Genomic DNA, 22,334 nt, shown 5'->3' with positions numbered 1-22,334 from the left:
TGGGACTGTCCCTGTCCCTCTCTGCAGTATCCAGGGCAGGGCTGGCTGTGGGGTGTCAGTGTGACACAGGGTGACACACGGACTGTCGCTGTCCCCTCCCGCCGTGCGGGCTCTCCCCGCCCCTCGCTGCGTGTCCCGCCCCGCACACGGCGGCGCCGCCCCGGGGGTGGCGCTGGGGACACGCCGGGGTCCCGCACCCCCTCCCCGCGTGTCCCCGCCCTGTCCCCGCCGGGGCCATGAAGGTGAAGGTGATCTCCGTGCTGGAGGACAATTACATGTACCTGGTGATCGAGGAGAGCACCCGCGAGGCCGTGGCCGTGGACGCCGCTGTCCCCAAAAGGGTGAGCGGGTCCCCAGGGTGGGTGGCGGTGGGATCCGTGCGCACCTGGAGCATCCCCCGGCAGGACAGAGCCTCCATCCCCGGGGGTGCGGGATCCAGACCCTCCATTCCGATGGATTTCGGGGTGCGGGATCCAGAGCCCTCCATCCCCGAGGGTGCGGGATCCAGAGCCTCCATCCCGATGGATTTCGGGGTGCGGGGTTCAGAGCCCTCCATCCCCATGGGGTGCGGACCCCCTGTCCCCGCACACCCCACACCAGCGCGGATAACCCCGCACAGATCTGCAGCCCAATCTCGTTTCCCAGGAGCCAGGATGGCCTCGTGTCCCTGTGCCCGGTGTCCCTGTGCCCGGTGTCTCTTGTGCCACCCCCCGGCGTTGTCCCTGTGCCCGGTGTCCCTTGTGCCACCCCCTGGCGCTGTCGCGGCTTTTGGGCGTTCGGTGCCGCCTCGGGCATTTCCTTCCTCTCGGAGCGGCGCAGTCCTGGGAGCAGCCCAGGGTTTGCTCCTGAATGTTAATTTGGCATCCGGAGCCGCCTGGCAGCCGTGCCGGGCTTGGCAGTGCCATGTGGCCCTCGCTGTGGCCGGGGTGGGTGGCACAAGGGACAGACAGCGTGTCCCTGCTGTGGCAGTGGCGCCGTGCTGTCCTCTGTGCCGTCCCTGGGAGAGCACCGGCCAAAAAATGCCACAATCCCCATGGTATCAGCGTGGTGCCATCCCCCTGCTCCAATCGGGGTCACACCTTAGTGCCACCCCCATCCCCATGGTGCCATCCCCCTGTTCCACTCCGGGTCACATCATTGTCCCATCCCCATGGTGCCATCCCCCTGCCCCACTCAGGGTCACACCTTCGTCCCACCCTCAGCCCGTGGCTCCTCAGCACCTGGTTTTGGGGCGATCCCACTGCCTGGTGCCACAGGGGACAGGTCACTGTGTGTGTGTCACCTCCTGTGTCCTCTCCCCGTGCTCTGGGTCCCTTCCAGCTGCTGGAGATCGTCAGGAAGGAGGACGTGGTGCTCAGGGCCATCCTCACCACCCACCACCACTGGTGAGTGTGGCCAGCTGGGGCTGGGGGGTGGTGGCCGTGTCCCCTGAGGGTCCCCTGAGGCCATTCCCAAGCCCTGCTGTGCCCGCAGGGACCACGCCAGGGGCAATGAGGAGCTGGCCCAGCTGCTGCCAGGCCTGCGGGTGTTCGGGGCTGACGAGCGCATCGGGGCCCTCACGCACAAGGTCACCCACGGCCAGGAGCTCACGGTGCGGGGCTGGGGACACGGGGGGCTCAGGGCCACCCACCCGCTGGGGTGGCTGCTGCTGGGGTCCCCATGGGAGCAGAGTGGGGTGGTCACACTGTCCCCAGTTGTCCCCAGTGGAGTGGCCAGTGGGGAGCAGAGTGAGGTGGTCACACTGTCCCCAATTGGGTGGTCACACTGTCCCCAGTGCAGTGGTCAGTGGGGTGGTCCCACTGTCCCCAATGGTCCCCAGCAGGGTTGGTGCTGCTGGGCCGTGCTCAGCTCTTTGTGTCCTGGGGCTGTTGCAGATGTGACCCCACAGATTTAAGGCTGGGATGGAGGAGAAGCCTCACCCCCATCCCAGCCTGGTTGGGGTTGTGCTGGAGGGTCCCAAATGCCATCAGAGCAGGCACAGCTGGACCCACCCCAAACCCCACCAGATCTGTGACCTGCAGGGCCCCAGGCAGGGCGTGGGGAGGTGTGGGGGCTCTGTTTGTCCCCCTCAGTGGGACCCTGACCCTCTGCTCTGTCCCCTCAGTTCGGGGCCATCAGGGTGAGGTGTCTCTTCACCCCGTGCCACACCTCGGGCCACATGTGCTACTTCATGTGGGAGGACGATTCCCCGGACGCTCCAGCTCTTTTCTCAGGTATCCACCCTGCCCAGGTGCCCCCATGGCTTTGGGGACACCGTCCCTGTGTGCTGCCTGTCCCCTCCACTGGGTGAACCCAGCACCCCTGTCCCACAGGTGACACCCTGTTCGTGGGGGGCTGTGGGCAGTTCTTCGAGGGGACAGCAGAGCAGATGCACACCAACCTGACCCAAATCCTGGGCACTCTGCCCAAGGACACGGTGAGTGTCCCCAGCTGCCAGCCTGGGCTCCTGGGGTGGTATCTGGCACTGGGAGCAGGTTTGACACCTGGTGCCTCCTGCAGAAAGTTTTCTGTGGCCACGAATGCACCGTCAGAAACCTCAAATTCGCCTTGAAAGTGGAGCCAGAGAATGAAGTGGTGAAGGAGAAGCTGGCATGGGCTAGAGTAAGTGTCTGTGCCCCTGTGGCGGGTGGGGCCGGCTGGGGTGGAGCAGGGTTGGGCAGCTCTGCTCCCTCGCAGCGGCGCGATGACGAGGACCTGCCCACGGTGCCCTCCACGCTGCAGGAGGAGTTCCTCTACAACCCCTTCCTGCGCCTCACGTGAGCTCTGTGCCCCAACCCTGTCCCCTCCACACCTTCCCTTTTCCCAGTGAACTGCTGGGAAGTCCCAGCCTGCAGCAGGGGAGGCTGCTGGCCGTGGGGTCCCCCAGCCCAGGTCCATGGCAGGGCTGGGGGTCCCCTCTGTCCCAGGGGCACAGCAGGGTGTCCCCTGCAGGGAGGAGCCTGTGCAGAGGTTCACGGGCAGGACAGAGCCTGTGGAGGTGCTGAGGGTGCTGCGCTCCCAGAGGGACAACTTCAAGAAGCCCAAGGAGAGACCCAACCCCCAGGCCGTGCTGGCCTTCGACTGGGGGCTCTTCGCACCCTTCCTGGAGAAGAAGTGACGAGTGACCCCCCGTGGTGCCAGGGCTCCCTCCTGGCTCTGCCCAGCTCGGATTCAGCCCCAGCTGGGTCCTGGATTTTGTCTTTAACCTGCTTGTGTGAGGCTGCTCTGCTCTGCTCCCCCTCTGACTCCTGGGGTTCCCTGGGGAGCAGCACCTGGAGCCCTTTGGGGACCCCCGGCCTTGGGGACACCCCTGGGTGCTGGCAGAGGGTCAGGACGTGGCTTGGAGCAGTCTGGGGTCAGTGCAGGAGCTGCCCATGGGATGGATGCCCATGGATGTCCCTGTGGCTGGGGAAAGGAGCCAGGGAGAAGTGGGATGCTCAGGGATCTGGTGCTGTGCCCCATGGAGTCACCAATGCCAGGGCTTGTGTGATGGGGCCTTTGGGAGCCCTCCTGGCCCTGCTGTCCTGCTCCAGCCACCCTGGGCCCTCTCAGGCTGGGGATGGACACTTGGATCCCCACAGGAAACTGGGAAGGCACTGGTGGCACTGGTATCAGCAGTGCCCACCCAGCTCCAGCCCCGTGCTAACAAACCTCTCATCACAGCAGGGCTTGGGTGGGGTTTCCCCCCTTTTCCCAGTTTTTCCAGTAGGTCCCACAGGGATTTGTGTAGGGATTTGTGACCCAGGGGTGTCCAGGTGGAGCCCAGGCTCTGCCCCAGGAGGGATTTCCCAAGGTGAGACAGATTTTAGAACAAAGTGCTGTCAGGCATCTCTTGCTTTTTGCTTGTCCCAAGATAAAAACTGGAAAATTCTTGGTGCCAATTCCATGGACATTGCCTTGTCCTCAAGAGCCAGGGAGCAGCTGGGGCTCCCAGGCCTTCCCAGCCTTCACTTTCTGCAAAATCAGGGCTGTGTTTTATTTATTTTTAAGTCTAAAAAGGGAGCAGAGTTTTATTTGCAGGTGTGGGGAAGCACTTTACACCAATGAAGTAATTAATTTTTTGTTTGTTTGTTTTTTTTGTGGAGAAAATGAGGCTTTGATGGCAGCTCCCAGCACTGAGATACATTTAATTTCAGGGATTTTTCCTTTGTGAACTGTGAACTTCTTTGTTGCCACTGGAGTCTGGTTTGGGGCTTTTTCCTGTGCTACAAACCTGGACCAAGGGGGTTTTTTTACCTTTTATTAAGTTATACTTTGGATTTCCTTCCTTGCATGAAGGGGAAGGGTTTCTCCAGCTGCCAAAGCTCCCTTGGTACCATGGCCTGAATTCCTCAGTTTCCATGAAATGCTGGAGTTGTGGGTGTCCCCTGTGTGTTCCTTTGGAATTTTATTTATCCTGGGAGCAGGGATGTGGGTTTGAACCTGCCCTGAGCCTGCTCCACACCTCAAAGCTGGGACAAATTCCAGCTGGAACAAATTTCAGAGCAGGGATGCCAGGGTGTCCTGGGTGGCTTCAGTGACCTCTGTGTCTGGGAACTGGGGAAGTGACCAAGTGTAGAGCCCTGGTAATTTGCTTTCCAGCTAATTTAGCTTCATTGATTGTGCATTTCTGGGCTGACTCTGCTCTGCACTGATTCCAGGCTGGAGCCTCTCCCTGCCCACATTTCCTGCATGGAAAAGGGAATTCACTGGAAGCACCAATTTGCTCCTCAGGAAGGTGGGGAGGGGGCAGCAGGGAGAGGTTGATGCCTTAGAACACTGTGAGGTCATTAATGATCAGCAGCAGCTGAAAAAATGGAAAGCTTTTAATTAAAAACATGAAAATCACATTTTGCTCTGTGGATTCATTGGAATAAAGTGCAGAGGAGGCTTTGGTTCCTGGCAGCCCTGAGGTCAGGAATTATTTTGTGGTAATTTGGGGATGTTAGCCATCAGTAAGTGCCTGTTTTGTCTGGATTTAGGGATATTATCCCTCAGGAAGTGGCTGCTGGGGGTGGCTAAGTGTGACAATTCTGTGACTTCCTGCTGTGTATTTAGGAAGAAAAGAGAGAGAAGTCATCACCCTGGGTATAAATTATTTATAATTTAAGGAAAAGGAATCACAAGGTTTTGCTCAGCATTCAGTGCAGTCCCTGGGATGATCCCAGGTTTGGATCCCCCTCTCCAGGGGCACAGAGCCTGCAGGGCAGGGATATGGGAGGACTCCAGGCCTTGTGAGACCATTCCTGATGGAATGAGGATGCTCCAGCAGAGGCAGGCACAGCATTGAGTGCTGTGACCATCCAGCAAGGCCTGGGGGAGGAATCTTGGGGTGTGGCACGAAGCTCAGCCTGGAGCTGAGCTCTGAATCCTTGTTTCCTCAGTTCTGGCAGGAATGGGGCTGTTGGAGCAGGGCAGGGTCTGTCCCACCAGCCTGGGGTGCAGTTCTGCCTCTTGCTGTGTCTCCTGTCACACTTTGGGGTTCATTCCCATCACCTCATCCTCCAGCTGAAGGAATGAGCAGTGCAGGCACATTCCCAGAGTCCTTGCAGGGTCAGAGCTCAGAGTTCAGAAGGCACTGAGGATCTCCTGGGCTGGCCAGCCCTCACCACTTGATGTTGAGGGCAGAGTTTGCTCTCTCCACAGCGTGGTACTGTGTGTGCAGCACCTGCAGGGCCCTCTCTGAGCCCCAGCCCCCCAGCCAGTGCTGGTACAGCTCCCTCACAGCCTGGTTTTCCTCTGGCATCTCAGCCCTCAGGGATTCATACAACCTCTCCACCTTCTGCAGCTCCTCCTTGCTGGATTCCCCCTCCAGTTTGATCTGCCCTCCTCCATTCAAACAGCCTGGTGGGGATAAAAAGGGATGAAGAACTTCAGTGGGGAAAACATCCTAAAAAATGTCACTTCATGTATTCTGCTCCTGCAAACAGCTGCAGCAATGGAAACACCTCAGGAGTGGAGGTTCACTCCCAGTTATCAGCCAGCAGCAGGGAGGAGCTGGGGATCTGCCAGCTCTTATCTCCTGCCCCCAGAACAGAGCCAGAGCCCAACCCAGCCTTGGAGGAAAGGCAGAAGTGCCTGGGATGTGCTCTGGGAGCTGGGCTGAACACTGGGAGGCTCCCAGAGCTCTGGGGATCCTTGGCAAGGAGGCAGGATGGAGTTCAGGCTGCCCCCAGCACCTCCCAGGGGAGCCAGCAGGCAGGAGAAGGAAAATGCAATAAAATATTCAGGATGTGACTTTCTCCACCAGCCACAGCAGCATTTTCTGTAATTGTCAGGTTTGGGCAATTTCAGGGGGAAAATCCCCTCAGATACCAAAGAGCTCAGGAAATCCTCTTTAAAAGCAATTAATTAATAACTATGGAAATTTTGTGTGATGGAATTCAGCTACAATTCCTTAAATCCTGAGGAATTACTGGCTCAGAGGTAGGAAAATCTGTCCAAAGGTGTGAGAAATCTCCTGTCTGGAATTGCCTGGAGCTGCTGCCAGGCTGGATCTGCTCACCTGAGGGACAGGCCATGACCTCCACATAGTGATAGGGGCACTTCCCTCGTTTCAGCTTCTGCACCAGGTTCTGGATGTTCCTGAAGCCATAGGCCAGAGCAAAGTGGAGCAGCACCTCTCCATCCCTCTCCAGGGTCACCTCCTGGAAGTCCTTGTTCCTGAGGGAGCAGAGCACAGCAAATGGCTTCTCCAAATCCGTTTCTATTTCCAGCTTCAAAGCGCAAAACCCAAATTCTTTATGAATCTCACTGAAGAGCTGCCCTAGTTCTGTCTGTGCCAGCCAAGGAGAACAGGAAGGAATTCCTTCCAGAACCTTCCAGGACTGCTGGAGCCACCTGAGCAGTTTGCTGAAAGATATCTGAGTTGGGTAAAGCCTGAAAAGCTCAGCCTGAGTTCCTTCAGCCAACATTAATGGAGACCCTGAGGGGATTTTAAACTTCTACTGGATCATAAAATATAGGAACAAACCCTGATTGAGGAGTCCAGATTTCGAAGGTTAGTGGCAATACTTGGTCCTGATAAAAGAGTAAGGAATTTGATTTTTATCAAGTTTTTGAGACTTTTTTATGCTTCTTAAACCAGGGAATCCTAAACATAAAAATTGCACATTAGGGATAAAATTAATTCCAAAGGATACATTAAATTAGAACTGGGAGGCCAGAAGGAATCTCAGTGGATTGAGCCTCAATGCCCAAACTCAGGTGATTTATTTTCTGTTTCACTAAACAGAGTCCCAAAGCCCTCTCACAATAATTATTGACAAATTAGGGATCAATAATTAGTGACAAATCTCCTTGATTGGCCTGATCCAAGGTGAGGAATCCATCTCCACAACAGCTCTGCCTTCTCAATTACTCTAAAATTTTAGAATTATTCTAAAAATTATCAGTGGGCAAATCCATCAGGGCAAACTGCAGGGTGTGGCTGGGGAAGGGGCTGGAATTCTCCCAGGGAAATCCTCTCTGGAATTCTCCCTGGCTGCATGGAATTGGCTGATTTATTGCTCAGCAGGGAGGGAGCAGCCAAGTCTCAGCCTGGAAGTGAAGTTTAACATTTAACAAAAAAAACCAAACCAAATTTCAGCCCCTTGGCAAGGAGAGAATTTCTGAGTTTTCTGTGGGATTTCAGGTTCTTACTTGAGAGGTTTGTAGTGGATGGAGTCCACGTGGATCCCGAAGAGCTCCTGGGCTGAGTGTCTGAAGATGTGCTCCAGGTACCCCCCCGAGCCCCCCCCGGGGTGGGTGCTGAGCTCCTCTGCGGCCCCGCCGAGCCTGGGAGGGCAGAGCAGCAGCTCAAACAAAGCTGCAGGACAAGGAGCAGCCAAACAGCTCTTCCTTTGTCAGGGACAGCTGATAGCTCCAGGGGATGTCACCGGGCACAGGGTGTGGCTGTCCTGGAGCACCCCGGGATGGTGGAAGCTGTTGGGGATTTTCAAGTCCTTCCCACCCAAAACCATTCCAGGATTCTGTGACTCTCTAATTAATCTCTAATTAATCACCCTGTGTAATTCAGGGAGGTGCTGCTGGAGCTTTTTGGTGTCCCTGGGGATGCTCCCCTTGCCCTGAAGCAAAGGCAGCTCTGGGTGCTCGGTGCAGAACCAGCCCTGCTGTCACCTCTGACCCCAAAATGTGATCCCACCCCACCCCAATGTGTGCAGCTGGAGCAGAAGTTCCTCAGTTCAACAACCCCAGTCCCATCTGACACGACTTCAATGCCATTTTTCACCAAGTCTTCTGCAGATTAACTGAGTGACCTAACTATTTGTTATTTCTGCTTTAGTTCTGGGATCTCTGCAGTGGCTCTGATAAGGAGGAGCAACAGCTTCTGCTTCAGGAAATTTTTATCACTGGGACAGATTCTTGTCCTTCCCAAAGCCTGCAGCAGCTTTTTGTGGGATGAAAGGAGCTGGAGTGATTGTCCAGTGGAAATTCACTACATTCTGTGCATTAAATATTTTAAATCCCAATTGTTCTGGTTCAAGTGACACAAGAAACCAAAGCAAGGGAAAACACACTTGTGTAAAGCAGCAGGAAAAGAGGAAGTTTTGACTCTAAATTCTGGAGGAAAGGAAGAATGTCTGAAGTGGGATTTTGTTCTTACAAGGTGTCCAGGGGAGCAGGATCTACATCTGCCAGGGACACTCCTTCTTGCTCCAGCAGCTTTAGCACTTCTCCTAGAGCAGAACCAGGCACAAAGAGTTCTTATTTTTGGGATACAGGAAAACAAACCCCACAGAGCAATCCCTGAACTGCACCTGCATTTTACCAGGGCATGATTTGCACTACTAAATGGGAATATAGATCAATATCCAAGCTCTGTCAGAGACAAAGGGTTATTAAAGCCAGGGTGAGGCTCCCAGAATTAGCTGGAATTGGGAATTCCTTGTGGCTCTGCTTACCTGTGGTGATGACACAATCCACATCCCTGGTCTGGTATTCCTGGTTGAAAAAGTCTGGCCTAGAGGCCTCCAGCTTTTTGTCATAGCAGGGCATGACTGTGACATGATAGATCCTGTCAGGGGGCAGGTGCTGCAAGAGAGACAAGGCTGGGGCAGCAAAATCCCCCTGAGCTCAGGGAGAGCATTCCAGGAGCAAAGGAGAGTGGGGAAATAATGCCACAGTGCCCCTGGAATAATCCCCACCATTACTGAATGGTTATATGTTGATGCATAAAAGAAATGGTTTCTCTCCTAGAAGCCAATTTCAGCTGCAGTCAGGGGCAGCAGGTCCTTCCCAGGACCATAAGAGAAAAAAGAATCCTTTTCCAGGATTCTCCAGAGGAATCCTGGAATAGTTTGGGCTGGGAGGGACCTTAAAGCTCATCCAGTTCCAACCCCAACACCTTCCACTGTCCCAGGCTGCTCCAGCCTGGCCTTGGATACTTCCAGGGATGGAGCAGCCACAGCTCCTCTGGGAATTCCTTCTCCATCCCTGCCCTCTGGCAGTGGGAAGCCATTCCCTGTGTCCTGGCACTCCAGGCCTTTAGGAAAAATCTCCTTCCATCTTTTCTGAGGCTCCCTGCAGCTCCTGCAAGTTCCCCTCACTCTGGTGCAATGATCCAAGGTCAGGCAGAGAAGCCAATCCCTAGTTAAGCCATGAGGGAATAAACTTCCTCCCTGCTCCCAAAGCTCAGCCCCTCAGGACATGATCTGGATTCTCACAAGAACCTGGGGATCATCCCAGCAATAACAAACAGGTCACTGACCCCAGGCCACTGTTCCAGTCTCCTGTGCCAAATATTCCCAGAAGTTGCTAAATTTTGTCCCAAATCTGCAGCTGCCTCATGCAAGTGTCACTCACTGCTTGTTAGTGGCCACTAAACCCCACAGGAAATCCCACTGGGTGCTGCAGCCCCTCCCTGGCCCAGCCCAGGCTGTTTGTTCAAACTGCAGCCTGGGGATATCCAGCTCCCAGCTGAGGTCACAGGCTGGGGACAGCAGCAGAGCATCAAGATGGGAATGAGGGATCATTTTTAGAGAAGCCAGGATCTGCACGTAAGCACCAACTGCAGCCTTGGCTGGGGTCACTTATCTGGAATTATTCACCAACCTTAAACAACTGGAGCACAGAGACACTGAAAATAAAGTTCCCTAACTTTCCCAAATAATCCAGAGGCTTTAATTTAATTAGCCCATGCTTAATGATCTACCCTAATTACACTTATCAGCTAAGACAGAAGTGAGGAAGATTTGCTGCCTTCTGCAAGGCAATAGTGACCCTTAAATGTGTTTAGCACAGCAAAATTTTTAAAAATCGACCTAAAGGATTGAATTAGAGGAGTTTTGCAGTAAGAAGAGCATTTTTAGAGCTTTACCTTCTGCTCTGCAAAGTAGCCCTTGACCAAGGAGCCCATGACCTGCTGGGGGGATTTGGTGGTGCTGATGTGGGGAATGATGAAGCTGCCGTGGGTTTTCTCTGCATAGCAGATCCAACCTGCAAGGAACAAAATTAACAAATGAAATTAAAAATTAAGAAGCAGACCTTCAGTCTGCCCATTCTCCCCAAACCCCAGGTTTAGTGCTCATTAATAACCATTTCCAGCCTCAGTTCAGCCCAAAAAGCAAAGCAAGTGGAAGACCAGATTTATTTTGATGTCTCACTGCTGCTTTAACACCAAGATCTGTGCTGTGAGGAGAATAATCCTGCAGAAAAACCACCCATTTCTGAGCAGCTGCTGGATTCTTGATTGAGGCTGGAACTGAAGCCATACCTGGGCAGGCAGAGGCCAGCATGGGCAGAGCCTTTTTGTCATCTGCTTGTTTGTGGAAGCGTCTCACAAACTCCTGCTGGCTCTCCAGGAGGCTGAAGTTCCTGGAGAAAGTTGTGTCAAACACGTAGTGCACACCTGGGCAGGACAGCAGCTGGGTTAAAACCCTCAGGATACAGCAAAATCCAACAAAAAACCTTCCACTCCAACCAGAGGCAAACTCAGTCACAAGTGCTGAGCTCTGCAGTTGACAGGGAATGTTTTTCAGCATGGTAAAAGTGACAGGAGAGGTGGAAATTTCAATGGTGAAGTTCTTTTCAGTGGTGCTTTACAGGTTTGGGTTGGAAAGGACCTTGAAGCTCAGCCAGCTTCAGCAGGGACATCTCCCACTATCCCAGGGTGCTCCAACCTGGCCATGGAGACTTCCAGCTGATTTTGGGAATCTTTGCCAGGAATTCCTCCCCAACCTCCCATCCATCCCTGCCCTCTGCCAGTTTAAATCCTTCCCCTTGCCCTTATAAAAAATCCCTCACCCTCCTTCTCCCAAGCTTCCCTTCCCTCACCCCAAGTTCATCACATGACTGGAGTTTTGGACACTTTGGGATCCATGGGGGGGTTAAATCCCATCAGCTTCTGTGAACCCCAGAGATCAGAACACAACTCCCCACTTGCCTAAACTCTTGAGGAACATGGTCAGCTTCTGTGCTGTCTCCAGCAGCCCCAGCTTGCACCTTGCAGCCAGGGAGGCTCTGGACTGGGGGGAGACAGAAACCACCACCAGTTTCTGCTCATGAGCAGCAGCAGCCTGGAAAATAAAAAACCCAACAACCCCAAATTGTGACACAGGCAGAGCTGGCAGCACCACAGAGCTCCTCACACTCACCTCGAGGCAGGAACTGACACCAAACCCTTCCAAACTCTTAAAAAATGAGAATAAACCACACCAGTGCAGCAGGAACAACCTGAGCTCTGAAATTCCTATTTTTCTGTGGATTTTCCCCTTTTTTTCTCCAGGGAGGAGGGGCACTCACCTTGTTGAGAGCCAGCAGCTTGCAGAGCTCCTCATGGCTCTGCTGGCTCACCAGGACACTCTCAGCTGAGGTGATGCAGCCACTGCAGGCCAGACAATCATTCAGGCTGATCTTGGCCTTTTCCAGCTTTTGTGCTTCCCCATCCTACAAAAAAAAAAAAAACAAAAACAAAACAAAACAAAAAAAACCCACAACAGGCTCAGTTGTCATCCCAGAATTTAAATTATTCCCACTTTGTTACAGATAATGATGATATTGCTCTTTTGATGCTCTTGGTTTATCATTTTAAAAAAATCTTTATTTTTAATAAGGTGAGGACAAAGCCACCTGAAGTTGGCTGCTTTGAATTTGGGATTATTTGGCACAGGAAGGGGAATTTGCTGAGGGGTTTCATCCCAGACACTGGAAGGGAATATTTTCCCCTCTGTGTGCCCTGAATAATTTGATCACAACTCAGTAAATCCAGGAATAGACCAGGGAATGAGGCACTATTAAAATTTCAAAATAAGGAACCAGACTCCTTTGGAAGTGCTGTATCCTCCTTTTTTAAAATCAAAATCTGCTCAAAGTTCCAAGTTCCATCCCTAGAGGAATTCCCAGCTTGGTTAACTGAGCAATGCCAACTTTTTTTTGGTGAAAACAGGAAAAACTCAGCCTGAATTTTGGAAGCTTCTGAATTCCTCAAGCTTTTAAAGAAATAATTTGAAATGTTATTTTAAGAAAATCCAGCAGGATTCATTAAAAATTTCTTTATTAAATCTCTGAGTGAGCACAAGGACATTGTCACAACCAACCTGGAATTGCCAATCCTTAAATACTGATAAATAAACTTTTCATTTTATCTGCTCTCTTATGAAAATCGTCAGCAATTAATGGCAGAGTTTCAGAGCAGAAACAATTGGAACAAATTGGAATTACTGATTATAAAATGACTGCTTAGAAATGAATTTATAAATTAAAATGCTAATAAATTAAAGTTGAACACAATCTCAACTTATCTGGTCTTATATTAATTATCAGTAACTAATGTCAGTGTTTCAGAGCATAAAAGTGGTAGAAAATTGGAATTATTGATTATAAATTAAAAAGAAAAAATACTCAAAAATGCTGGCAGCATCTCTTTGAGGCTGTAAATGGATGTAGATAATTAAAACACTTAAAATACACTCATTTTTCTGGGTTTTTTACACTGAACAAAAGACCCCACATACCTGATTGACCTGGAAGTAACTTCCATCAGCTTCAATTCTGATCTTGGCTGCTGCTTTTCCAGGCTTTTTATCCACTTTTACAGGCTTGATGCATTCCTGAAAGAACAGAAGAGCCTGGAATTGAGGAGCTGAGCAAGGAAGAGGGGGTGAAATAAAAAATAAATAGAGGGGGTTTAAAGAAAAAAAAATAGAGGGGATGAAATAAAAAAATAAATGGAGGGGATTTAAATAAAAAAGAGAGGGGATGAAATAAAAAATAAATGAAGGGGAGTTAAATAAAAAATAAAGAACAGGAGTGGCTCTGGATCCTCCCCCTCAAACCAGGCTGGAATTTCTCTGAGTTTCTTGCAGCACTGTAAGAAAACTGGCAGAGCAGAGGCTCCTCACCCCTGCTGAACAGGAAGAACATTTCTCCAGCATCATCCCAACCCCACAGGAGATGCTCAGCTCTGCCTCTGGAGCCCTGGCAGGAGCAGAGCCTGGCCAGCCCCTTCCTCCTCCTCCCCAAATCCAGGAGCAAATCCCGACTCTTCCCTGCAGATCCCAGCCCAGCCTGGATTTTGGGACAGCTCTGAGCTCAGCTCAGCACAAGCCCCGAGGGTTTTCCTGACTTTTATTCACTTTTTTCTTCTTGGAACAGCCCGTGACTCCTTGTCCTACTTCTCTGAAAAGTTTGAGCTTTCCCCCTGAAATGAATCCACTTGTGCAGGAACAACTCGCTCTGATTCTTCACTCGAAACACAAAAGCAGAATTCCCTGACGACTCCAAACCCCACAGGGGAATTAACAGGGTTTGTTATTTCCCTTCACTCCATTTTCCTGCCGTGCTTCTCAAATACATCCAGGATGAATACTCTGAATTTTTGCAGTGCCTGAAGCCTCAGATCCCTCCTGAACGCTGCTCCTGTCCACGGACCTGACCCTGCAGTGACCCCACAGTGTCCCCACAGTGATCCCAAAGTGACCCCACAGTGTCCCCACAGTGATCCCACAGTGTCCCCACAGTGTCCCCGAGCCTCGCCCTGCCCCATCTCCACATCTATTCCCTTTTCCACCCCCGAGAGCAGCGGGAGGAGTTCTGAGGGCGGTGAGGGCGGCACCCCCCCCTCCCCTCAGGGCCGTGTCCGCGCCCTCCCCGCGGCTCCTGGGGCACTGGCAGGGCCTGGCAGCCCCGTGAGCCGCTGCCCCGGGAGTCCCCAGCCCTGTCACCCCCGGCGTGGCCCCACCTGCGAGGGAGCGATGAAATCGTCGAGGTCCGTCAGCTGCAGCACCCCGCTGAACCGCGCCGCCATGGCCGCCGCCAAGCGACGCGCCGCGTCGTAAAACGGGACTACAACATCTCCGCAAAGCGAACAGCCACGCGTCGTAAAACGGGACTGCCACACCGCCGCAAAGCGAACAGCCACGCGTCGTAAAACGGGACTGCCACACCGCCGGAAAGCGAACAGCCACGCGTCGTAAAACTGGACTACAACACCGCCGCAAAGCGAACAGCCACGCGTCGTAAAACGGGACTGCCCCACCGCCGCAAAGCGAACAGCCACGCGTCGTAAAACGGGACTGCCACACCGCCGCAAAGCGAACAGCCACGCGTCGTAAAACGGGACTGCCACACCGCCGGAAAGCGAGGCGCCATGATGTCGTACAACGGGACTGCCACGCCGCCGCAAAGCGAATGGCAGCACTGCCGTAAAAGCGCCCGCCGCAATTCTAATATCGCGTTTTTAATTTTTGCTCCTTAGATATCAACTTTTTGAAATAAACTAATACTGTCTAAAGCCTTTTGGCGTTCTAAGCAAATATAAAGGTGTCAGCACTAGGAAATTTTGAAGAGATCATAAAAATAAGAATCAGTTTACATCAGTTAAACCAACAAAACTGTTCACACCTATAAAAGCAAGAAGCCTATCCCATAAAAATCCGTAAAATAAATACATAAACTATCTGAAAAGAAAAAAACGTTTAACAAACATAAACACTAACCATTTACCAACCAATAAACTAAATTTCAATGGGTTGTTAACCAATTAAACTCAACAGAGTGTAATATTCCTATAAATATAAGCTGTATAAATAGCTGCGTCACCAAACCTGGGCACAGAGGGACAGCAGACGTCAGAAAAATCCCTTTTCCTTTTTCACCTTTCCTTTTTTAGCTTGTTTGGATTGCAGGGCTTGGAGAATTACCTGGAGGTGGTTCTTGTGCAATGCAAACATTGCAGAGGGAAGAGGGAGGAAAATCTCTTGTGTAAACCTGCGGGAAGGCACGGTGGGATGGCCGGGGATTGACGGCAGCCACAAAGGGATGGTTGATGGTGCTTGATGGTGTTTGATGGTGTTTGATGGTGCTTGATGGTGGTTGATGGTGGTTGATGATGGTTGATGGTGTTTGATGGTGTTTGATGGTCTTTGATGGTGTTTGATGAGGTTTGATGGTGTTTAATGAGGTTTGATGGTGGTTGATGGTGGTTGATGGTGTTTGATGGTGTTTGATGGTGTTTGATGAGGTTTGATGGTGGTTGATGGTGTTTGATGGTGTTTGATGGTGGTTGATGAGGTTTGATGGTGTTTGATGATGGTTGATGGTGTTTGATGGTGGTTGATGGTGTTTGATGGTGTTTGATGGTGTTTGATGGTGTTTGATGGTGATTGATGGTGGTTGATGGTGGTTGATGGTGTTTGATGGTGTTTGATGATGGTTGATGGTGTTTGATGGTGTTTGATGAGGTTTGATGGTGTTTGATGATGGTTGATGGTGTTTGATGATGGTTGATGAGGTTTGATGGTGTTTGATGGTGTTTGATGATGGTTGATGCGGTTTGATGGTGTTTGATGGTGTTTGATGATGGTTGATGGTGGTTGATGGTGTTTGATGGTGTTTGATGGTGGTTGATGGTGGTTGATGGTGGTTGATGGTGTTTGATGGTGTTTGATGATGGTTGATGGTGGTTGATGGTGTTTGATGGTGTTTGATGGTGGTTGATGGTGTTTGATGGTGGTTGATGATAGTTGATGGTGTTTGATGGTGTTTGATGGTGTTTGATGGTGGTTGATGATAGTTGATGGTGTTTGATGGTGTTTGATGGTGTTTGATGGTGTTTGATGAGGTTTGATGGTGTTTGATGGTGTTTGATGGTGTTTGATGGTGGTTGATGGTGTTTGATGGTGGTTGATGATGGTTGATGATGGTTGATGAGGTTTGATGAGGTTTGATGGTGTTTGATGGTGTTTGATGGTGGTTGATGGTGTTTGATGGTGGTTGATGATGGTTGATGATGGTTGATGAGGTTTGATGAGGTTTGATGGTGTTTGATGGTGGTTGATGGTGTTTGATGGTGTTTGATGGTGGTTGATGAGGTTTGATGATGGTTGATGGTGGTTGATGGTGTTTGATGGTGTTTGATGGTGTTTGATGATGGTTGATGAGGTTTGATGGTGTTTGATGGTGTTTGATGGTGTTTGATGATGGTTGATGAGGTTTGATGGTGGTTGATGGTGGTTGATGGTGGTTGATGGTGTTTGAGGTGTCCCCATTGTCCCTGTGGCACAGGAAGGGCTGTGGGATGGGTGCATGGCAAGGGCAGGGTTTGATCTCAGCTCCCAGAGCAGGAGATAAATCAGAGCTGGGTTTAGAGGAGATGGGGTATTGGTTTTGTTCTGCAGCTCCCAGAGCAGGGTGTAATCAGGATTTGGTTTAGAGGGGTTGGAGATTTTGTGGTTTTGTTCTGCAGTTCCCACACCAGGAGATAAACCAGGATTGGGTTTAGAAGGGCTGGAGTGTTGGTTTTGCTCTGCAATTCCCAGAGCAGCAGGTGAACCAGGATTTGATTTAGAGGGGCTGGAGATTTTGTGGTTTTGTTCTGCAGGTCCCAGAGCAGGAGATGAACCAGGATTTGGTTCAGAGGGGCTGGAGAGTTTGTGCAGTTCCCACACCAGGAGATAAACCAGGACAGGGTTTAGAAGAGCTGGGGTGCTGGTTTTGCTGTGCAGCTCGCAGAGCAGGAGATAAATTAGAACTGAGTTTAGAGGGCTTGGAGAGTTTGGTTTAGAGGGGATGGAGTGTTGGTTTTGCTCTGCAGTTCCCAGAGCAGGAGATGAACCAGGATTTGCTTTAGAGGGGTTGCAGAGTTTGTGGTTTTGTTCTGCAGTTCTCACACCAGGAGACAAATCAGAGCTGGGTTTAGAGGGGTTGGAGATTTTGTGGTTTTGTTCTGCAGCTCCCAGAGCAGCAGATACATTCGAACTGAGTTTAGAGGGCTTGGAATGTTTGTGGTTTTGCTCTGCAGTTCCCACACCAGGGGATAAATCAGGATTGGGTTTAGAGGGGTTGGAGAGTTTGTGGTTGTGTCCTGCAGTTCTCAGAGCAGGGGATTAACCAGAACTGGGTTTAGGGAGCTTGGAGTGTTGGTGGTTTTGTTCTGCAGGTTCCAGAGCAGGAGATAAACAGGACTGGGTTTAGTGAGGTTGGAGAGTTTGTGGTTTTGCTCTGCAGTTCTCAGAGCAGGGATTAACTAGAACTGGGTTTAGAGGGGTTGGTGAGTTTGGTTTAGAGGGATTGGAGAGTTTGTGGTTTTGTTCTGCAGTTCCCACACCAGGAGATAAACCAGGATTTGGTTTAGTGAGGTTGGATGTTGGTTTTGCTCTGCAATTCCCAGAGCAGGGGATAAACCAGGATTAGGTTTAAAGGGGCTGGAGAGTTTATGGTTTTGCTCTGCAATTCCCAGAGCAGGGGATAAACCAGGATTTGGTTGCAGTGTTGGTTTTGCTCTGCAGTTCCCACACCAGGAGATAAATCAAGGTTTGGTTTAGAGGGGTTGGAGTGTTTGTGGTTTTCTCTGCATTTCTCACACTGGGGGATGAACTAGGCTTGGGTTTAGAGCTGGGGGGTAGACAAGATCTCTGACAGCCCTGGCTCCCCTCTCCTGTTTAAACCCCTCAGGTCACCTCCCCTGAGGTGGGATCACAGCTGAGGATGGGATCACAGACCCACTGAGGTTCCAAAAGACCTTCCAAACCCCAACCATCCCCCAGCACCACTAAGGCCACCACTAAACCCTGTCCCCAAATAGCTCTGAAATCCCCCCAGGGCTGTGCCTCCCGGGCTGGCCACCCTCTGGCTGAGGAAATCTTGATTAATCTCCAAATTAAACTTCCCCTGGTGCAAGTGGAGGGCATTTCCTGCTGTGCTGTCCCTCCTTCCCTGGCACAGACGGTCGTGCATGAGCTGTAAAGAACAAACAGGGTTTCAAAGCACAAACCCTCGTGTCAGCCTCTGCTGACCCCTCTGGCATTTTTGGGTGTGGGCTCAGCCTTGGAGCCAAAATTGTTCCTTTTCCCATATTGGAGGGTTGAGCAAACAGAGTGACACAAGCTCCTTGGTGAAGCAAATATTGTCCTGTTTATCCAAATCTCCCCGTGGTGACATTTCAAGAGTGGCTGCGTCACCCCCCAGGTCCGTGCCAGGCTCAGAGTCCCTGGATCTGGGAAAGGAGCAGCCCTGAGTGCTGGGAACACCCCTGTCATCCAAGGGGCTCAGCAGGAAATTCCAGGATGGGTTTTCCCAAAAATTCCTCTGGTGCCCAAAGCCAGCAGCTCCAGGGAGGGGCTGTGAGCCTGTTCACTCTGTGAGGAACAAAGCTCACTTTTTGCCATTTTAAAAAGTTTAATAAAGGATAAAGGGACAATATCCAGTGCTGGGGTGTTGGTTAAGGCCCACCAGTTAGCTATAACAACTATATTTATATTTATATTTATATTTATATTTATATTTATATTTATATTTATATTTATATTTATATTTATATTTATATTTATATTTATATTTATATTTAAAGATATAATAGGTAAAAGTATAATAGAATAGAATAGAATAGAATAGAATAGAATAGAATAGAATAGAATATATATTGTATATTACATGTAACTATATTTACAGTATATATTCTATATAATATGTATTATAGAGTTATATATAATTATATATATAGTTATATATATGTAAAAATACTAATAATACTAATACTAATAAAAAATAATAATAATAATAATAACAATAAAGTAATGTTCATAAATATGCATTTAAACAGTGCAATTAAAAAGTAGAAAGGGAAAGTTGTTCCAGCTAATTGCTGTGCTTTTGGCACACCATTGCTGAATATCCCTTTTATCCCTAATTAAACTTGTACAAAATTTAAAAATTTAGGCTGCTGAGCCAGGCTTAGACCCGGCTTTGGTGACACAAAGTCCCTTTGTCCCGGCTCTAGGGCGTGTCCTGCTGCAGGTGGGACAGGGAGGATTTATTGTGATTTACTGTCCCTGTCACACCTGGCTGAGCCAGGACAGTCCCTGCCCAGCTCGGGGCCACCCCAGCCTGGCTCTGACTCATTCTTGTCCCACCCTCTGCTCCCAGCCAGGGCTGGGGTGGGATTTTTGGGAAAAGGGAGGGAGGCAGAGACAGGGCAGGTGTGTCACGGAGCTCAAGGGGATGGTTCATTCCAGGTGAGCTCCAAAATTCCCCTTGCAGACCCATGCAGGGCTGTGGCTCTGGTGCAGAGTTGGGATGGGAGTTTTTGGGACAACAATGCTGTGTTGCATTTTTGTTGCATTTTTGCTTAATGTGAGCAAAAAAATGCTTTGAATAAGTAATAAATAGATAAATTTATTATACTAAAGCTGTGAAACTCAAGACAATTATTAAACAAGGTTATGAAAGTTTCTTTTTAGTTGTACTGAGAGAGTTTTAAGAAGTTTCTTTTTAGTTGTACCCAGAAGAGAAGAAGAAGATAAGCAAGAAGAAACCTGCAGCTGTGAAAAGTATTTTTAGAAAAGTCTTTGTCAAAACCAGAGGCATAAATGGGTTTTACACCAATGAACGTTGTGTTGATTGATTGTGGCCAATGAGCAAAGTGTGAACTGTGTAGAGGGTATAAAAGACAGTGTGATGTTGTAATAAACAGGTATTAATTAGCCTGTTGTCTGAGAAAATGGGAAGATAATCGGGGTGGAAAGAGTTGTTGGGGTTAGTAATACAAATGTATTTAGGATTTGTGGTAGGTCCATTCCTGGTTTGGAGGACAGGTGTCTGCCAATAAAGGCAGGAGCTTCTCTTTGAAATGGAGAATGTAAAACCTCTCCTTCCTAATTATTATAATTTTGAAATTAAGGGGCTCTCAGGCAAGGAATAACAGTTCTTTACTAGGAAAATTAAAATAGAAATACAGTATTACACAGACCAATCCCAAACCCTGCCAGAGTCAGAATCCAAGCTGACACAGTCAGTCAGTCAGGGTGTTGGCACAGTCCCATTCAATGGTGGCTGCATCCTCCTGCAGGGGCAGATGTGGTTCAGCTGGAGCAGTGCTCCTAGAGAAGGTGCAGTTTCCTCTGAAGCTCCAGGGTGATGTAGAAGGTCTGGTTTTCCTCTGGAATCCAGTGGGAAGAAGGTACCTTGGTGTCCAAAATCTCAGTTTTTATCTGGGTAGGAAAGGCTTGGCTCCTCCCCTGGCTGGAGCATCTCCCAGTGGGATGATGGAATTTTATCAGTCATGCACTGGGACTCAGTGGCCATGAACAGGAGATATCTCCTGGAGGGAGGATGGGCTGTGGGAAGATAAAGATGATTGCCCAGCTGGTTTAAAGATGGCCCATGAGCAGATAATGTGTGCCAGGAGATCAGGGGCACTGCCCCAGCTGGGTCAACAGATGGGGACAGAATTCACATCTCTGGTCACATCCTGTACTGCAGCCCAAGACAGTCCATTACCTTTTACAATCCATTGTTTGGATTTGCACTGAGATGAGTGGTTCCTAAAACCATTAATGTTCATTGGTGTAAAACCCTCCTACGCCTCTGGTTTTGATAAGACTTTTCTAAAAATACTTTTCACAGCTGCAGGTTTCTTCTTGCTTATCTTCTTCTTCTTCTTCTTGGTCTCCAGACCTTGGTCAGGGAACACTTGGCAAAGCAAAGCTCATTCATTAACCCTCTCTAGCCCGCACACCAGCTGTGGGTCCTACTGTACATTAGAGGGGAATCTCAGGTATGAGAAATCTGGACCTCCCAAGTACCTCAGCCAGTGGGGAAAGAGAGAGGGAAATGCAGATGGGAAATTGGGATAAAAAGGAGGCTGTGCCCTCCAAAAATCTGAGAGACTCCAGGGGAATTCCCCATGGCCTCTCCTTTATTTGAATAAAATAAAATAATTCCTCTGTCTCCTTTTCGCATTAATTTTGTGGATTATTTTTCCTGACACTGGGAGCATAAAGTGATTTTCCCCGTGCAGGCAGGGAGGGAATGCAGCCTGTCCCGTGCTGCAGAGCCAGGTGCTGCCCAGAGCCGGGCTGTCTGTCCCGCAGTCCCTGTGTCCCGGCTGTCTGTCTGTCTGTCTGTCCCGCAGCCCCTGTGTGCCGGGCTGTTTGTCCCGCAGTCCCTGTGTGTGTGCGGGCTGTCTGTCTGTCCCGCAGCCCCTTTGGGTGTGCGGGCTGTCTGTCTGTCCCGCAGCCCCTCTGTGTGCCGGGCTGTCTGTCTGTCCCGCAGCCCCTGTGTGTGCGGGCTGTCTGTCTGTCCCGCAGCCCCTGTGTCCCGGCTGTCTGTCTGTCCCGCAGCCCCTGTGTGCCGGGCTGTCTGTCTGTCCCGCAGCCCCTGTGTGTGTCCCGGCTGTCTGTCTGTCTGTCTGTCCCGCAGCCCCTGTGTCCCGGGCTGTCTGTCTGTCCCGCAGCCCCTGTGTCCGGCTGTCTGTCTGTCTGTCTGTCCCGCAGCCCCTGTGTGTCCCGGCTGTCTGTCTGTCCCGCAGCCCCTGTGTCCCGGCTGTCTGTCTGTCTGTCTGTCCCGCAGCCCCTGTGTGTGTGCGGGCTGTCTGTCTGTCCCGCAGCCCCTGTGTCCCGGCTGTCTGTCTGTCCCGCAGCCCCTGTGTGTGTGCGGGCTGTCTGTCTGTCCCGCAGCCCCTGGGTGTGCGGGCTGTCTGTCTGTCCCGCAGCCCCTGTGTCCCGGCTGTCTGTCTGTCCCGCAGCCCCTGTGTGTGTGCGGGCTGTCTGTCTGTCCCGCAGCCCCTGTGTGTGTCCCGGCTGTCTGTCTGTCTGTCCCGCAGCCCCTGTGTGTGTCCCGGCTGTCTGTCTGTCTGTCTGTCCCGCAGCCCCTGTGTGCCGGCTGTCTGTCTGTCTGTCTGTCTGTCCCGCAGCCCCTGTGCGCCGCTCCCGCTCCATCCCGGGATGCAGGGGCAGCGCCAGGACCACGCCCCGGCCGGGCGGCTGAAAAGGAGCCGGCGATGCCCGAGCCTGCCCAGCAGCAGCAGCAGCCGCAGGTGAGTGTCACAGGGTCCCCTCCTGTCCCTCTGCCACGGACCCAGCTCAGGGTGTGGCCAGCAATGAGCTGCCTTCACTAAATCCGAATTCTCCACCTGCTTTTTTGGACACCCAGGGTTTTTT

The 22,334-nt window shown here is 50.9% G+C and overlaps 3 protein-coding genes across 8 annotated transcripts; 1 reads left to right on the top strand and 2 right to left on the bottom strand.

The window, feature by feature from the left end:
• The first annotated feature begins 128 nt into the window (after positions 1-128).
• LOC130259031 (hydroxyacylglutathione hydrolase-like protein) lies at positions 129-4,806 on the top strand. 4 transcript variants are annotated; one of them, XM_056502909.1, is made up of 8 exons: positions 129-341; positions 1,321-1,385; positions 1,474-1,591; positions 2,105-2,213; positions 2,313-2,416; positions 2,500-2,601; positions 2,677-2,756; positions 2,932-4,806. In XM_056502909.1, exons 1-8 carry the CDS (start codon positions 237-239, stop codon positions 3,095-3,097), a joined length of 849 nt encoding a protein of 282 aa, XP_056358884.1. In that variant the 5' UTR covers positions 129-236; the 3' UTR covers positions 3,098-4,806. The 4 variants fall into 4 exon arrangements, with proteins under 4 accessions (XP_056358884.1, XP_056358886.1, XP_056358883.1 ...); XM_056502911.1 differs by having other exon boundaries at positions 141-341; positions 1,474-1,567; XM_056502908.1 differs by lacking the exon at positions 2,677-2,756 and having other exon boundaries at positions 141-341; positions 1,474-1,567.
• Positions 4,807-5,042: 236 nt separating this feature from the next.
• Positions 5,043-14,273, bottom strand: CIAO3 (cytosolic iron-sulfur assembly component 3). Of its 3 annotated transcripts, none has more exons than XM_056502912.1 (11): positions 14,138-14,273; positions 12,912-13,007; positions 11,701-11,844; positions 11,342-11,474; positions 10,673-10,807; positions 10,277-10,395; positions 8,862-8,991; positions 8,564-8,636; positions 7,600-7,734; positions 6,464-6,621; positions 5,043-5,802 (listed from the first exon to the last, which is right to left on the bottom strand). In XM_056502912.1, the coding sequence occupies exons 1-11, from the start codon at positions 14,201-14,203 to the stop codon at positions 5,564-5,566; spliced, it is 1,428 nt and encodes a 475-aa protein (XP_056358887.1). In that variant the 5' UTR covers positions 14,204-14,273; the 3' UTR covers positions 5,043-5,563. The 3 variants fall into 3 exon arrangements, with proteins under 3 accessions (XP_056358887.1, XP_056358888.1, XP_056358889.1); XM_056502913.1 differs by lacking the exon at positions 14,138-14,273 and adding an exon at positions 13,299-13,349; XM_056502914.1 differs by lacking the exon at positions 7,600-7,734.
• A 1,077-nt stretch (positions 14,274-15,350) lies between these two features.
• Positions 15,351-16,445, bottom strand: LOC130259412 (histidine-rich glycoprotein-like). The gene has a single exon (XM_056503671.1). The coding sequence runs from the start codon at positions 16,443-16,445 to the stop codon at positions 15,351-15,353; it is 1,095 nt and encodes a 364-aa protein (XP_056359646.1).
• Positions 16,446-22,334: the final 5,889 nt, after the last annotated feature.

This window comes from Oenanthe melanoleuca, chromosome 14 (genome assembly GCF_029582105.1).
Source record: "Oenanthe melanoleuca isolate GR-GAL-2019-014 chromosome 14, OMel1.0, whole genome shotgun sequence".
Lineage (NCBI taxonomy): Eukaryota > Metazoa > Chordata > Aves > Passeriformes > Muscicapidae > Oenanthe > Oenanthe melanoleuca.
The sequence above is the reverse complement of the archived record's forward strand: the minus strand, read 5'-3'. Positions and strand labels throughout refer to the sequence as shown.

Bases quoted from the DNA above. Each gene is read 5' to 3' on its own strand.
- LOC130259031 (XM_056502907.1), top strand. From the start codon at position 237: ATGAAGGTGAAGGTGATCTCCGTGCTGGAGGACAATTACATGTACCTG. The intron at 342-1,320 runs GTGAGCGGGTCC...GGTCCCTTCCAG, and splicing joins ACGCCGCTGTCCCCAAAAGG to CTGCTGGAGATCGTCAGGAA. The intron at 1,386-1,473 runs GTGAGTGTGGCC...CTGTGCCCGCAG, and splicing joins CTCACCACCCACCACCACTG to GGACCACGCCAGGGGCAATG.
- CIAO3 (XM_056502912.1), bottom strand. From the start codon at position 14,203: ATGGCGGCGCGGTTCAGCGGGGTGCTGCAGCTGACGGACCTCGACGAT. The intron at 11,845-12,911 runs GTATGTGGGGTC...TTTTTTTTGTAG, and splicing joins GTTACTTCCAGGTCAATCAG to GATGGGGAAGCACAAAAGCT. The intron at 5,803-6,463 runs GTGAGCAGATCC...TATCCCCACCAG, and splicing joins GGTCATGGCCTGTCCCTCAG to GCTGTTTGAATGGAGGAGGG.
- LOC130259412 (XM_056503671.1), bottom strand. From the start codon at position 16,445: ATGGGGACACCTCAAACACCATCAACCACCATCAACCACCATCAACCA.